Source organism: Rutidosis leptorrhynchoides, chromosome 9 (assembly GCF_046630445.1).
Source record: "Rutidosis leptorrhynchoides isolate AG116_Rl617_1_P2 chromosome 9, CSIRO_AGI_Rlap_v1, whole genome shotgun sequence".
NCBI lineage: Eukaryota > Viridiplantae > Streptophyta > Magnoliopsida > Asterales > Asteraceae > Rutidosis > Rutidosis leptorrhynchoides.
In genome coordinates this window covers 218,446,158-218,460,371 of record NC_092341.1, presented here as the reverse complement: position 1 = coordinate 218,460,371, position 14,214 = coordinate 218,446,158, and the positions used below count along the sequence as shown (strand labels likewise).

Sequence of the window (14,214 nt, the reverse complement as noted above, 5' to 3'; positions counted from 1 at the left end):
AAAAACCCATTTTCAATGCGTTCATTACCATTGAACGTAAAATCTTAGGAATTCACCTGGAATTCATTAGGTCACCTGAACCAAATCGGGTGTCAACCGTAAGAACGGTGGTTGCATAGTGGTTAAAGACAGGACCTTGTGCCAAACCTACAAATTATAAGGGTGAGCTTTACTATTGCTCCTACCAAGGATAGTAATTGTGTCTGACACGTTATAGACCATAATTAAAAGCATGTCAGGGGACATTGCCTTAACAGTTGCTTGTTCAACGCTTTCCTTTACAACCGGACGGTAGTTTACCGAAAGGTAATATACGGGACAAGTAAACTGGACGTGTTGCTTTCCAAATACAAGGTTAGCAAGTGGGTGACACAAAACCATAAGTTTTGAGCTAAAATTTTCAAATCTGAAACCCACCAAACCCACAAAAATATTTTGCAAACACCGGTGAAGGGTTATTCCGGAAAACTTATCTAGGGTAAAAACTAGATTTAATTTTCAAAAGATCAAATGTTTTCATAAAGATCCAATTTCCTTAATGGATCTAAATTTTTATAGTCATGTGGGACTGTAAACCATATCGTTACTACCATTGTTTATACCGTCGTATAAAAATCACTGATGTACAAAGTGTGAAGAATAAAGAAGTGATTCTAGTATTTCAAGACGATATTGCTTGAGGACAAGCAACGCTCAAGTGTGGGAATATTTGATAATGCTAAAAACGAACATATATTTCATAGCATTATTCCTCAAGAAAGACAAGCTTTTAGTTGCAATTGTTCTATTTAAAAGTGATATTCGTTTAAATAATAAAAGGTGAAGACAAAAGACAGATTCGACGAATTGAAGACGCAAACGACCAAAAAGCTCAAAAGTACAAAAGACAATCAAAGAGGTTCCAATTATTGATAAGAAACGTCTCGAAATTACAAGAGTACAAGATTCAAAACGCAAAGTACAAGATATTAAATTGTACGCAAGGACGTTCGAAAATCCGGAACCGGGACTAGAGTCAACTCTCAACGCTCGACGCAACGGACTAAAAATTACAAGTTAACTATGTATATAAATATAATATAATATATAATTAATTATATTAATTATATATATATATTATATTTATAAAATAAACCGTCGGTAAACAAAGAGCCAAAATGGAGTGAGCTGTAATTACAAACTCCGCGACTCGCGGAGTTTGAAGGCAAAAGTTGCCGCAAGTCGCGGAGCCCCAAAAACTGAAACTCCCTATAAAATGAAACGAATTCTGATCGCAAAAACCACATAATATATATCCATCCATCTATCTAAACGTATATATTTATATTTATATTTTAATTTTAATTTTAATTTTAATTTTAATCCTAATAATAAGGGTATGTTAGCGAAAGTTGTAAGGGTGTAAGTCGAAATTCTGTCCGTGTAACGCTACACTATTTTTAATCATTGTAAGTTATGTTCAACCTTTGTAATTTAATGTCTCGTAGCTAAGTTATTATTATGCTTATTTAATCTGAAGTAATCATGATGTTGGGCTAATTACTAAAATTGGGTAATTGGGCTTTGTACCATAATTGGGGTTTGGACAAAAGAACGACACTTGTGGAAATTAGACTATGGGCTATTAATGGGCTTTATATTTGTTTAACTAAATGATAGTTTGTTAATGTTAATATAAAGATTTACAATTGGGCGTCCCTATAAATTACCATATACACTCGATCGGACACGATGGGCGGGGTATTTATATGTACGAATAATCGTTCATTTAACCGGACACGGGAATGGATTAATAGCCACTAGAATTATTAAAACAGGGGTGAAATTATGTACAAGGACACTTGGCCTAATTGTTAACAAAGTATTAAAACCTTGGGTTACACTCAGTCGACATCCTGGTGTAATTATTAAACAAAGTAATAAAACCTTGTTACAGTTTAAGTCCCCAATTAGTTGGAATATTTGACTTCGGGTATAAGGATAATTTGACGAGGACACTCGCACTTTATATTTATGACTGATGGACTGTTATGGACAAAAACCAGACGGACATATTAAATAATCCAGGACAAAGGACAATTAACCCATGGGCATAAAACTAAAATCAACACGTCAAACATCATGGTTACGGAAGTTTAAATAAGCATAATTCTTTTATTTCATATTTAATTTCCTTTATTTTATATTTAATTGCACTTCTAATTATCGCATTTTTATTGTTATTGTATTTAATTGCACTTTTAATTATCGTACTTTTTAATTATCGCAAGTTTATTTTATCGCACTTTTATTATTCGCAATTTCATTATCGTTATTTACTTTACGCTTTAAATTAAGTCTTGTATTTATTTATTATTTTACATTTGGTTTTAACTGCGACTAAAGTTTTAAAATCGACAAACCGGTCATTAAACGGTAAAACCCCCCCTTTATAATAATAATATTACTTATATATATATATTTGTATTTTTACAAAAGTAAACTAATATAGCGTTAAGCTTTGTTTAAAGATTTTCCCTGTGAAACGAACCGGACTTACTAAAAACTACACTACTGTACGATTAGGTACACTGCCTATAAGTGTTGTAGCAAGGTTTAAGTATATCCATTCTCTAAATAAATAAATATCTTGTGTAAAATTGTATCGTATTTAATAGTATTTCCTGCTAAAATATAAAGCTATTTTATATACACCTCGCATAACATCAATAATTGTTGATTATTCAAAATCTCCATAATCGGTCATGTTATGGGAATAACATGAATTAAGATTAATGTGAAATTTTGGTTATATTCATTGATGATGAATAGTTAACTTGTTGAGACCAAAATTCATATGTATTCATTGATGATGAATATTGAAATGACCCAACCATGAGATGTCACTACATGGATCGTAGTCAGTAGTGAATCTTTTAGTAATTATGTCTTTGTGTCCTTAGACTTGAGATGCACGCCCGTCTTGATGAGTGTAGCATTGTACTTTGATATGGTTAAACGCTGTCCTGAATAAGACTGTTATAAAGGCCATTATTGGGTATAATGTAAAGCTCGTGATAGACACGTGTATGCAATATAGGATTTGTTCCTCTAAAATATTTGGAGTTAGATACTTTATGAGCTCCTCGATGAATGAATAAGATATTTGTGTGGCCGCACCCAGATGTAATTAAGATGATACTTAATTAATTTGGTGATCTAATTCAGATCCAAAATCGAGAAACAAAATTGTTAAACAAATGAGAATGACCGATGATCTATATCTCAAGTTTAACTAAAGTATCTGAAACAAAAGGACGAATGACATTTAAAACTTACTATAAACAGTTTCGAGAAACTACCCTCACATGAATTTGGGGACAATGACGTGTTGCTAGACGCTTACCATTGTTTGTATAGTTACTTGGTATTGTGCCATGCACAAGTGGGAGTCTGTATGATTAATGTGCAAGGTACAACATATAACTATATGGCCAACTTCATTTGAGCCTTTGGGGTCACACACATATACACCGAGACGTCAAATAAAATATATATATGATGTATATATATATATTACTCAAGTAACAAAATAGTAAATCGAAATTAATTCATTTACTATTCATATGAATAGTAAATGAAACGAAATTAATTAATTTACTATTCATATGAAAGCGACATGATAGAAATTATTAATTATAAGTTACATAACATACTCCTAAAGTATTTGAGAAATACGACTTTATCGTTTAATGAATTTAACACTCCGTATCTTATTTTTATTTCAATATCTTTGTTTTGAAAAAGTTGTTTGTCTTATAAAGGAAAATATATCCGTGATCTAAATTTTTGATTCACTTCACTTTACTTCATATTATATATATGGATGAGAGAATTGAAAAGAGAGTAAGTAAGAAAAATAACATTGTTTCATATGGAGTATCATTTTGAGTCCATAATATTAATCAAAGGTTGATTAATTATTACTTGGGTTTGGACTAGCATCTATTGACGTTGTTTGAAGTGTAGTGTGGACTATCCTAAGAGACGGTCATATTTTTGATAGTAGGTTTCTCTCCTTCAACCAGTTTCTTCAAGAAAGGTATATCGTTTACTCACTTTGTGAATTACATATTTTGACAATTATTAATGGTGTAACTGGATTTTTGGGATCGTTAATCATGTGTATGTTTCATTAAATAAGTGAAAATTTAATCTTGTTAAATTTTGTTCATAAAATTATAAAAGATTATTATTTTAACTATCCGCTGCGTTAATCTGAATTGTTAAAAGTACACACGATTTTTCAACACGGATTAACCTGAAATAACATGTAATCATCTAATTCGATTCACTGTAGAAACAGTTGACTTTTTCTATGAACTTTGACTCCGAAATTCACGATTGATTCTTCGAGTTAAGATCTAAAAAATTTCAGACACATTCACGAACACATAATGAACATATCCACATTTTCAGAATTCTTCAAATGTTTCTGGATCGATCCGAACCTCAAATCAGTTGACGTTTTTTGTATAATGACGAACACGATCTGACTTGCTATGAATCTCAACTTCAAAATTAAAATCTGATGATTGAAGAAGATCCAATAGATGTTAAGGATCATGAGACTAAATTTCGTTTGAATTTATAACCTCACGATAATGAACGCACAACTTTCTGGGTTTGATTCTTGATTCATGATTCCAACTTTTTGGGTTTGAAATATGTGAAATGGGTTTGATTTCACCTATTTAATTTTGAACGGAAATACAAAATGAGTTTGGTTTTTGTGGGTTAACTCATGGATATGAGATGGGTTTAAATTTTGCTTTTCAGAGACATAGATAGTAAATAGATGCTAGGTTAAAGATGAAGGTTAAAATGACGAAATTACCCTCACATGTAAGGCACATGTCAAGGGTTAACGGACATTTTTAACGGAATTTAGACGGAGGGTCTCGGATTGCAAAATATTACAATTTTAAGGACTCGAAAAACCAAAAAAAACTTAAGGGACTCGGATTGCAATTTCGTGTATAATTGAAGGACCAGCGGAGCAAAATAGTCAAGAAAGAAAGTTATAAGGGTGTAAAATAAATTTGGGAGTGAATATGAAAAAATTGAAAATAAGAGACAATATGAAAAATTAACATGGTGGAGGAAAAAGATAGTGGGTCCATAACAATGAAATAAATAATAGGTAGTATACTCCATTTATGACACAAGGGATTTTGAAAATGTGCATAGGGTAATAAAAAAAAAAGAAGCAAATCCGAAGTTTGAAACTTCGGATTTGAGGTACATGGTCAAAAAGCACAAAAACCGAATTTTGAAACTTCGGGTCCACCAAAACCGAAGTTTCAAACTTCGATTTTACCATTTTTGTCCAAAAAATAAATTTACTTTTTCTATTTTTGCAAGTATGCTAAAAAAAATTACTATTAAAAAAAAAAAATCGTAATTACTGTATGTAGAAGTAGTAACGTCACTTGTTTGCTTTTTAAAGAAAAAATTGTACGTATGGTATATTTTTGTTGTATATAATTGTGCTCATTTTTTTGAACTAGTTTTGTTATCATCTGATCTTAATTATAACTTTTTGACTGATAATAATATGTAAAATTGCAAATTCTTCTTCCTTTCAAGAACACATATCATTTTCTTTCGGAAAAATTGATTGAAAATGCATGGAACTTTCACCTTATTCCTATTATATGCATTCAACTTTCAGATCTCCTATTATATGCATTTAACTTTTTAAGTTGTTCTATTGTATGTATTTAACCTGTTATAGCAGATAAACTTCAAGTCACCTCAATTTTTTATATATACAATATTACATCATTGATCCCTCAACTATTGAATGCTAGTCATTAATATTTATTTTTGACGCCATTAGTCCATCATGTTCTATAACTATGTTAAAACATTAATACTTAGCTTGATAATTTAGTAAAACTACGAACTCGCTAACAGATTACTTTTATAAAAGCTAAACAATAACTTTATCAAAACATTAATTCATGATAAAGAATACTACAAATCTAAATCTAAAATGTATACATTACTTCGTGATAAAAAAATGCTACAGACCTTATATGTATGTTATTTTAAACTTCTCCATCATCATCATTATCATCAAAGCAGCTCTAACAAATCGATAACCATATATGAACAAATCGATACTGAACAAATTTTGTGTTCGTGTTCTTCAATATAACCAGATCTGAACCAAATCGATAAACAAATTTAATATAAACACGATCTGGTTTCATCTTTTCATCTCTTCAACTCGCAGATCCAAAATTGAAACTTCTCTATTCGACTTGTTTTCAATCAAAGATAAATGATATTAGATTGATCGGAGTTATAATTATTATTTAACGAGATTCCGTGTTTTCATCGATGGTAGAACCCAGATGGATAGTTAAGTTGTTTTCATCAAATTGACCTAATTAATTAACACAATCAATTAACTTTAACTAAAATCAATCAACACTAACCTCCATTATTATGTTATACATAATTTTATCTAAAAAGTCTGGTGACCAGAATGCAAGCGACGACGCTTGAAAGGAATCGCGTGAAATAAAACCCTAGATGTTACGTAATTGAACTAATGATTGTGGTGATGTGAAGAATATGCTTAAAAAAGAGATGGAGAGTTTTAGTTTTTGCAAATGAAACCAATTTGAATTGAAGGAATTGGATTGAATAGTTGTTCTAAAATTAATTACTTACGGAGTAATGTTTTTATCTATATCTATATCTATATTTATACAATATAATATAAATATAAATTTATGATTTATGATTGTGGGATGAATTTGTTATGAAGTTAAAGTTTAGGAACAAAATAAAAAAAAAAAAAATCCAAATTAAAAGGACTATTTTAGTAATTATTTATACATATAAACCGGTTACCTAATATACAAGTTACTTCAAGTTACTTCATGCATACAATAAAAAAATTTAGGAAGTTCAACGCATACAATAGAAGATATGAAAGTTAGATGCATATAATAGGAATATAGTGAAAGTTCGATGCATTTTCAATCAATTTTCCCTTTTCTTTCTTACTCGAAAATAATAATACAGTATATATATTCTATTCTTTTTCAATCAAAATCTTAATCACCTCTTTTATTTCCTCAGAAATCAGAGTATGACAAAAAAAATGTTGAATTGTTTAATTCGAAGTTTTAGTTTGAAAAGAAAATAGATAAACATAGAGAAATAATTTTTCTATTATTCTTAACATTTTTCAAGGAAAAAAAATAAGTGAAAAATTTGTGACTGCTTTTCTCTCACTCTACCATTTAAGGGTGTATTTGGATGAAACTAGCTGGAACTGAAGTTTTTAGCTGGAGCTTATGAACTTAGAGCCGAAGTTGGAATTTATTTTTGAAATTGGTAGCTGAAGCTTATTATTTTCTACAAGTGTTTGGTAAATTAGCTGAAGCTAATTTTTCAATTCATAAGCTTTATTTTTTTCATAAACTTATGATTTTCATAAGCTCTAATTTTTATGTCTACTAAACAAAATTTATTACTTGAAACTTATTAAAATCATAAGCCTAATCTTTCATAAGCTCTCATAAACTTTCATAAGCTCCTCTGTCAAACACACCCTAAATTGAAAACATCCATTTTTTTCGTATCATTTCTAGTCACTTCTTCTCTTTTATTCTTTTAAAGGAAAGGATATGAAAGAATAAAGAATTGTAAAGGACACATCCTACAACAAAAACACTTCCATAAAATACATCCATCCACCTCATCAATCCGCGTGAACGCTCCTTCCTCACAAACTCATCAACCGTCCACTCAATACCCTACTCTTAATTTCAACCGTTGATTTCTTGTATCAAACAAAAACAGTCCTAAATTTGTCTTCATAAGATAACCCCTACACCAACACTTACTTTGAAGCTGACATCTCACAACATCAATCTTGTTTTTGTGTTTCTCAAATGGGTACAGAACAAGTTAGCAAACCCACTTCACTTCCCCCATATCCTCAGGTAATTTTAATAAAAATCCTTACTTTTTATCTTTTTAATTCTTGGATTTAAATCTTGAACCTTTTTTTATTTTGTGTTTGTAGATGATATTTGCAGCAATTGATGGTTTGAAACAGAAAGAAGGTTTAAACAAATCATCAATATCCAACTTTATGGAATCAACATATGGAGTCTTACCAGCTGGTCATATAGCTTTATTAACTCAACACTTGAACAATTTAAAAGAAAGTGGTGAACTTGTGTTTGTGAAAAACAACTATATGCGACCCGACCCGAATACCCCTTTGTTGAAACGTGGTAGAGGTCGTCCACCAAAAGCTAAGGATCCAAATGCTGTTGAGACCCTAAAAGAAGTGTTGGTTCAGGGTGAGTCTGGTTCGGAGGTTAAGAGAGGAAGAGGGCGCCCGAAAAAGGACCCGAATACGCCTTCGGAGCCTAAGAAGGTTAAGGTTTCGGGTCAAAGTGGAAGTGGTAGGGGAAGAGGGAGGCCTCGCAAGGTGCAGCCAGAGTTCGGTGGTGTTGAAGCTATTTGAGTTTGGGTTGAAGTGGTTATTTGGGTCATGTGTTTTAGGGTTTGGTTGTGTATGGTTGATGTATTTGTAGGCTAGAGAGTTGGCTATATGTATATTTATGATTATGAGTGAATGTATTCATGTTGTTTAGTTCTAGTTTTATTAAAATGGTTATTAGATGTTTTATTTGGATGTGTTTTATTAACTTCTGTTCAATGGTTAATGATGTGATTTCAAGTTAAACAAAGTATAATAATAATAATAATAATAATAATAATAATAATAATAATAATAATAATAATAATAATAATTTATAGTATGTTAAAATGTTAATCCATATTAGTATTTATTCCTCTTCATTGAGGAATATGTAGATTTTTTTTTTTAGCACTTTTTGTATTATTAGCTTGACAAATTATGAGGTTGTTTGGACATCGGGCTTGATTTCTCTACCTTGAAATTCAATGGCAGCTACCAAACCAGTAAGGAGTAGGATTTGTACTCTGTGGACCCAAATTTTGTGGTCGTTTTCTTTTATGTGCGTCAGCTTTGACTGAAGGGGTCGTTTAGGTGTCCTAATCTACTGATATTATTGAACACAGAGAAAACTATTGTAAAACTTATAAAGAAAGTACAACAGTTCTAAAGAGAAAACAATACAGTAAGATGTTGAATGCAGCTAAAATGTGTTCTTGTGTTGTAGCTCATGTGATAGTAGTCTGTTTCTTTTAGCGAGAAGTAAGGGGTTCGATTCCCGTAAAGTGCAACATCGAGTTGCGGAGCAATGGGCCGGGGGAGGAGAGTTTTAACGCCAATACTCTCGGATTGGGTCGGGTTTCTTCCTGGGCAGCAGTTGAGGGCGAGTTATGCAACTGCGAGAGATGAACGCATACGTGATTTAATCACCCTGGAGTGATCTTGAAGTGGTGTTAAAAAAAGAAAAGAAACATTGTCCAATAAGAAAAACATGTTTACAAATATATTGTTATAATTCAGTAGGCTTATAACTACCTTTAGTGGTTTGATTCTTGATGTTATAATTCAGTAGGCTTATAACTACCTTTAGTGGTTTGATTCTTGATTTAGAATACTAATAATGAAGTGTAAGAACAAAGATGATAATGGAGAGAAAGAAAGAAACACTTTGTAAGTGTGAGAAATGGTGCAAGTTTAATGCTTGCATTCATGAGTATTTATAGCCTAAAATCTCAATATAAAAATACATACTTTGTGTACCAAAATTGACTATATGTATACACCAAAATTGACTATCCATATCTATATTATTATTATTATTATAACACTCCCCCTTGGATAGCAATTTTATTTTGTTGAAGATCAACTATAAATTACTGCCTCGTTAAAAACCTTGCTAAAGAAAACCCAGTGGGAAAAAACTTTAGCTAAGGGAAAAAGAGTGCAGCATGGAGTTGACTCCCCCTCAAGTAGACATCGCTTCAGCTGTTACATCTTTTGAACATGTCTCATGCCAATGTTATGAACGTGTGTTCTGAAAATAGCAGTTGGAAGTGCTTTCGTGAAAAGATCAGCAGAGTTTTTGCTAGATTGCACATATCTCATTTCAATCTGGTTGTCCTTAATGAGATTTTGAGTGTATGAGAAGAATCTAGGTGGTATGTGTTTTGTTCGGTCACTTTTGATATACCCTTCTTTCATCTGTGCTATGCAAGCTGCATTATCTTCATAGATAGTTGTTGGACTTTTATTGCGTTCTAGTCCACAAGAATCAGTAATGAGTTGTGTCATTGATCTCAACCAAAAACATTCTCGAGTAGCTTCATGTAATGCAATCACTTCGGCATGATTTGACGATGTAGCAACAAGTGTTTGTTTTTGAGAACGCCATGATATTGCAGTACCTCCATTTAGGAATACATATCCAGTTTGAGATTTAGCTTTATGTGGATCAGATAAATAACCTGCATCTGCATAACCAACCAAATCTTGTTTTGATTCGTTAGAATAAAATAATCCTAAATCAGTAGTTCCTCGAAGGTATCGAAATATGTGTTTGATCCCATTCCAGTGTCTTTTGGTAGGAGCAGAGCTGAACCTTGCCAACAAATTAACTGCAAAAGAAATGTCAGGTCTTGTACAATTTGTAAGATACATAAGAGCTCCAATTGCACTAAGATATGGTACTTCTGGTCCAAGAATGTCTTCTTGATCTTCACATGGACGAAATGGATCAGCTTCAACATTGAGTGATCTAACAACCATAGGAGTACTTAATGGTTTTGCCTTGTCCATATTGAAACGTTTCAAAATCTTTTCAGTATATGTTGTTTGATGTACAAGTAAACCATTAGGCATATGCTCAATTTGTAAACCAAGGCAATACTTGGTTTTTCCGAGATCTTTCATTTCAAATTCTTTCTTTAGAAGTTGAATGGCTTCATGGATCTCTTTATTTGTACCTATGATGTTAAGATCATCAACATAAACAGCTATGATCACATATCCGGATGTTGTTTTCTTAATGAAAACACAAGGGCAAGTAAGATTATTTGTATACCCTTTGCTTATCAAGTAATCACTTAATCGGTTATACCACATACGTCCCGATTGTTTTAACCCATATAAAGATCTTTGTAATTTAATCGAATACATTTCTTTGGGTTTTGCATTTGATGCTTCTGGTACCTTAAATCCTTCAGGTATCTTCATATATATATCACTATCAAGTGATCCATATAGATAAGCAGTCACAACATCCATGAGATGCATTTCTAAATTTTTAGAAACTGCCAGACTGATTAAGTACCTAAAAGTAATTGCATCCATAACAGGAGAATAAGTTTCTTCATAATCAATTCCCGGTCTTTGAGAAAAACCTTGAGCTACAAGTCTAGCTTTATACCTTGTAACTTCATTTTTTTCATTTCTTTTTCGGACAAAAATCCATCTGTATCCTACAGGTTTCACATCTTTAGGAGTGAGAATGATGGATCCGAAAACTTTTCTTTTATTGAGTGATTCTAATTCAGCTCGTATTGCTTCTTTCCATTGAGCCCAATCATGTCTATTTTGACATTCAACCATAGATGTTGGTTCTGGATCATCATCATTATTCATGATGTCATATGCAACATTAAATGAAAATTTCTCATCAAGATTTTTCATTTCATTTCGGTTCCATAATATTTTTGAATATGCATAATTGATTGCAATTTCTGTATTGACATCATCAATCTCCTCTGCAGTAGGAGTACTGATTTGTGGTTCTTCTTGAACACTTTCTTTTACTTCATTATCAGCTGATTTTCTTTTTCGAGGATTTTTATCCTTTGAACCGATTGGTCTTCCACGTTTCTGACGTGGCAAAGATTCATGAGTGACGTTATTGCCAGCTTTTGGAATTTCAATTCGAGCTGGAGTATTTACTGCTGGTATATATGATTTTGTCACCGTTTTTGTATCTGTAAATGCATCAGGCAATTGATTTGCAAGTTCTTGTATATGCATTATCTTTTGAACTTCTGTCTCGCATTCTTTTGTGCGAGGATCAAGATACTTTAATTGAGGTTCACACCATGAAACATCATTTTCTTTATTTTTCATTTCTCCCCCTAATCTAGGGAACAATGTTTCATTAAAATGACAATCAGCAAAACGTGCTGTAAAAACGTCACCTGTCATAGGTTCAATATACCTTAATATTGAAGATGTTTCATATCCAACATATATTCCCAACCTCCTTTGAGGACCCATTTTTGTACGTTGTGGTGTCGCAATTGGAACATACACTGCACAACCAAATGTTCTAAGATGGGAAATATTTGGCTCTTGACCAAAAGCAAGTTGTAGGGGGGAATATTTATGACTTGCACTTGGTCTGATGCGAATCAATGCAGCAGCATGTAAAATTGCATGACCCCATATAGATACAGGGAGTTTTGTTCTCATTATCAATGGTCTAGCGATTAACTGTAAACGTTTAATCAATGACTCGGCTAAACTATTTTGTGTATGCACATGAGCAACAGAATGTTCAACAACAATTCCTATAGACATGCAATAGTCATTAAATGCTTGAGATGTAAATTCACCAGCATTATCAAGTCTCACCCTTTTAATGGTGTAATCAGGAAAATGAGCTCTCAATTTAATAATTTGGGCAAGAAATTTTGCAAATGCCACATTACGGCTTGATAACAGACAAACATGAGACCATCTGCTAGATGCGTCTATTAGAACCATGAAATATCTAAATGGTCCACATGGTGGATGAATTGGTCCACATATATCACCTTGAATTCTTTCAAGAAACATTGGTGATTCTTTCTCAACCTTAAGTGGTGAGGGTCTAGTTATCAATTTTCCAAGAGAGCAAGATGTACATGGAACCATTGTATCATGATGGATTTTTCTATCCTTTAGTGGATGTCCATGAGTACATTCAATAATCCTTTTCATCATTGTTGATCCTGGATGGCCTAATCTGTTATGCCATAAACTGAATACACCAGGATCAATATATTTTTCGTTAACTACCATATGTATTTCTGGTACATTTATATGTGTATAATGTAATCCAGAACTAAGTCTTGGCAGTTTTTCAACCACATGACTCTTGTCAGTGATACTTAAATATTTCTCATTTTCTGTTGTCACTGACTGATAATCATACCCGTTAAGGTATATGTCGGAGAAACTCAATAAATTTCTGCTTGACTTGGGAGAAAATAAGGCATCATTTATTAAAAATTTTGTACCATTTGGTAGTATGAAATTTGCCTTTCCTATCCCTTTTATCAAGTTAGCAGGTCCTGATATTGTATGTATAGTTCCTTCCGTTGGTTTTAGATCAATAAAATATTTCTCGGATTTAAGTATAGTGTGTGTAGTTCCACTGTCTGCTATACAGAGATCTCCACCACTTGATTGATGTTGTATTCCAGCAAAATTCATATTGAACTTCATATATAAGAAATAAATAGTGAGTACATTAATATTACACAATATTTTAAACGCAAATAGATAGTACTGAAACATTTAGCAAACATAATGACAAAGACAGACGATATTAAATCGTTTATTTTTCAAAAGACACACAACTTAAACATTCAAGAAATCTTCATATAAATCAGATGGTTTCTCAGTGACTGTTGGATCAATATTATCCACAAAATTTACTTCCTTTTCTTTACCTTTCAGCGAATCCTGATACATCTTAACAAGATGTTTAGATGTTCGGCAAGTATTAGCCCAGTGGCCCATTCTACCACATCTGTAGCAAGATTCTTCAGAATTTTTAGAAGAATTTTCTTCAACATCTTGTTTAATGGGCTTGTTTTGTGGTTGATATTTATATTTTCGTGGATTACTATTTCTTTGACCACCACGGCCACGACCACGACCACGTCCACGCCCATTACCATTACCATAAGGATAGTTTCTACCATAGTTATGGCTTTTGGCATGATGACGGTGATGGTTATTATAACCACGACCTTGCCCGCGTCCTTGTCCCTGTTTATAATTATTTGCAGTATTTGCTTCAGGGATTGCAAGTGTACCAGTAGGACGGGATTGCTGATTTTTCATTAATAGCTCATCATTTTGCTCTGCAACTAAGAGATATGAATTAAGTTCAGGATATGTTTTGAACTTTAGCATTCTCAAATTTCTTTGCACTGTGATGTTTGCAGCATTCATTGTGGAGAAAGTTTTCT

The 14,214-nt window shown here is 32.4% G+C and overlaps 1 protein-coding gene across 1 annotated transcript; it reads left to right on the top strand.

Moving 5' to 3' along the window:
* Nucleotides 1-7,851: 7,851 nt before the first annotated feature.
* On the top strand, nucleotides 7,852-8,704 carry LOC139866980 (HMG-Y-related protein A-like). Its single transcript, XM_071855283.1, has 2 exons — nucleotides 7,852-8,006; nucleotides 8,090-8,704. Exons 1-2 carry the CDS (start codon nucleotides 7,956-7,958, stop codon nucleotides 8,537-8,539), a joined length of 501 nt encoding a protein of 166 aa, XP_071711384.1. The 5' UTR covers nucleotides 7,852-7,955; the 3' UTR covers nucleotides 8,540-8,704.
* Nucleotides 8,705-14,214: the final 5,510 nt, after the last annotated feature.

Coding starts and splice junctions, on each gene's coding strand:
- LOC139866980 (XM_071855283.1), top strand. CDS start 7,956: ATGGGTACAGAACAAGTTAGCAAACCCACTTCACTTCCCCCATATCCT. Junction 8,007..8,089: donor CACTTCCCCCATATCCTCAG/GTAATTTTAATA, acceptor TTGTGTTTGTAG/ATGATATTTGCAGCAATTGA.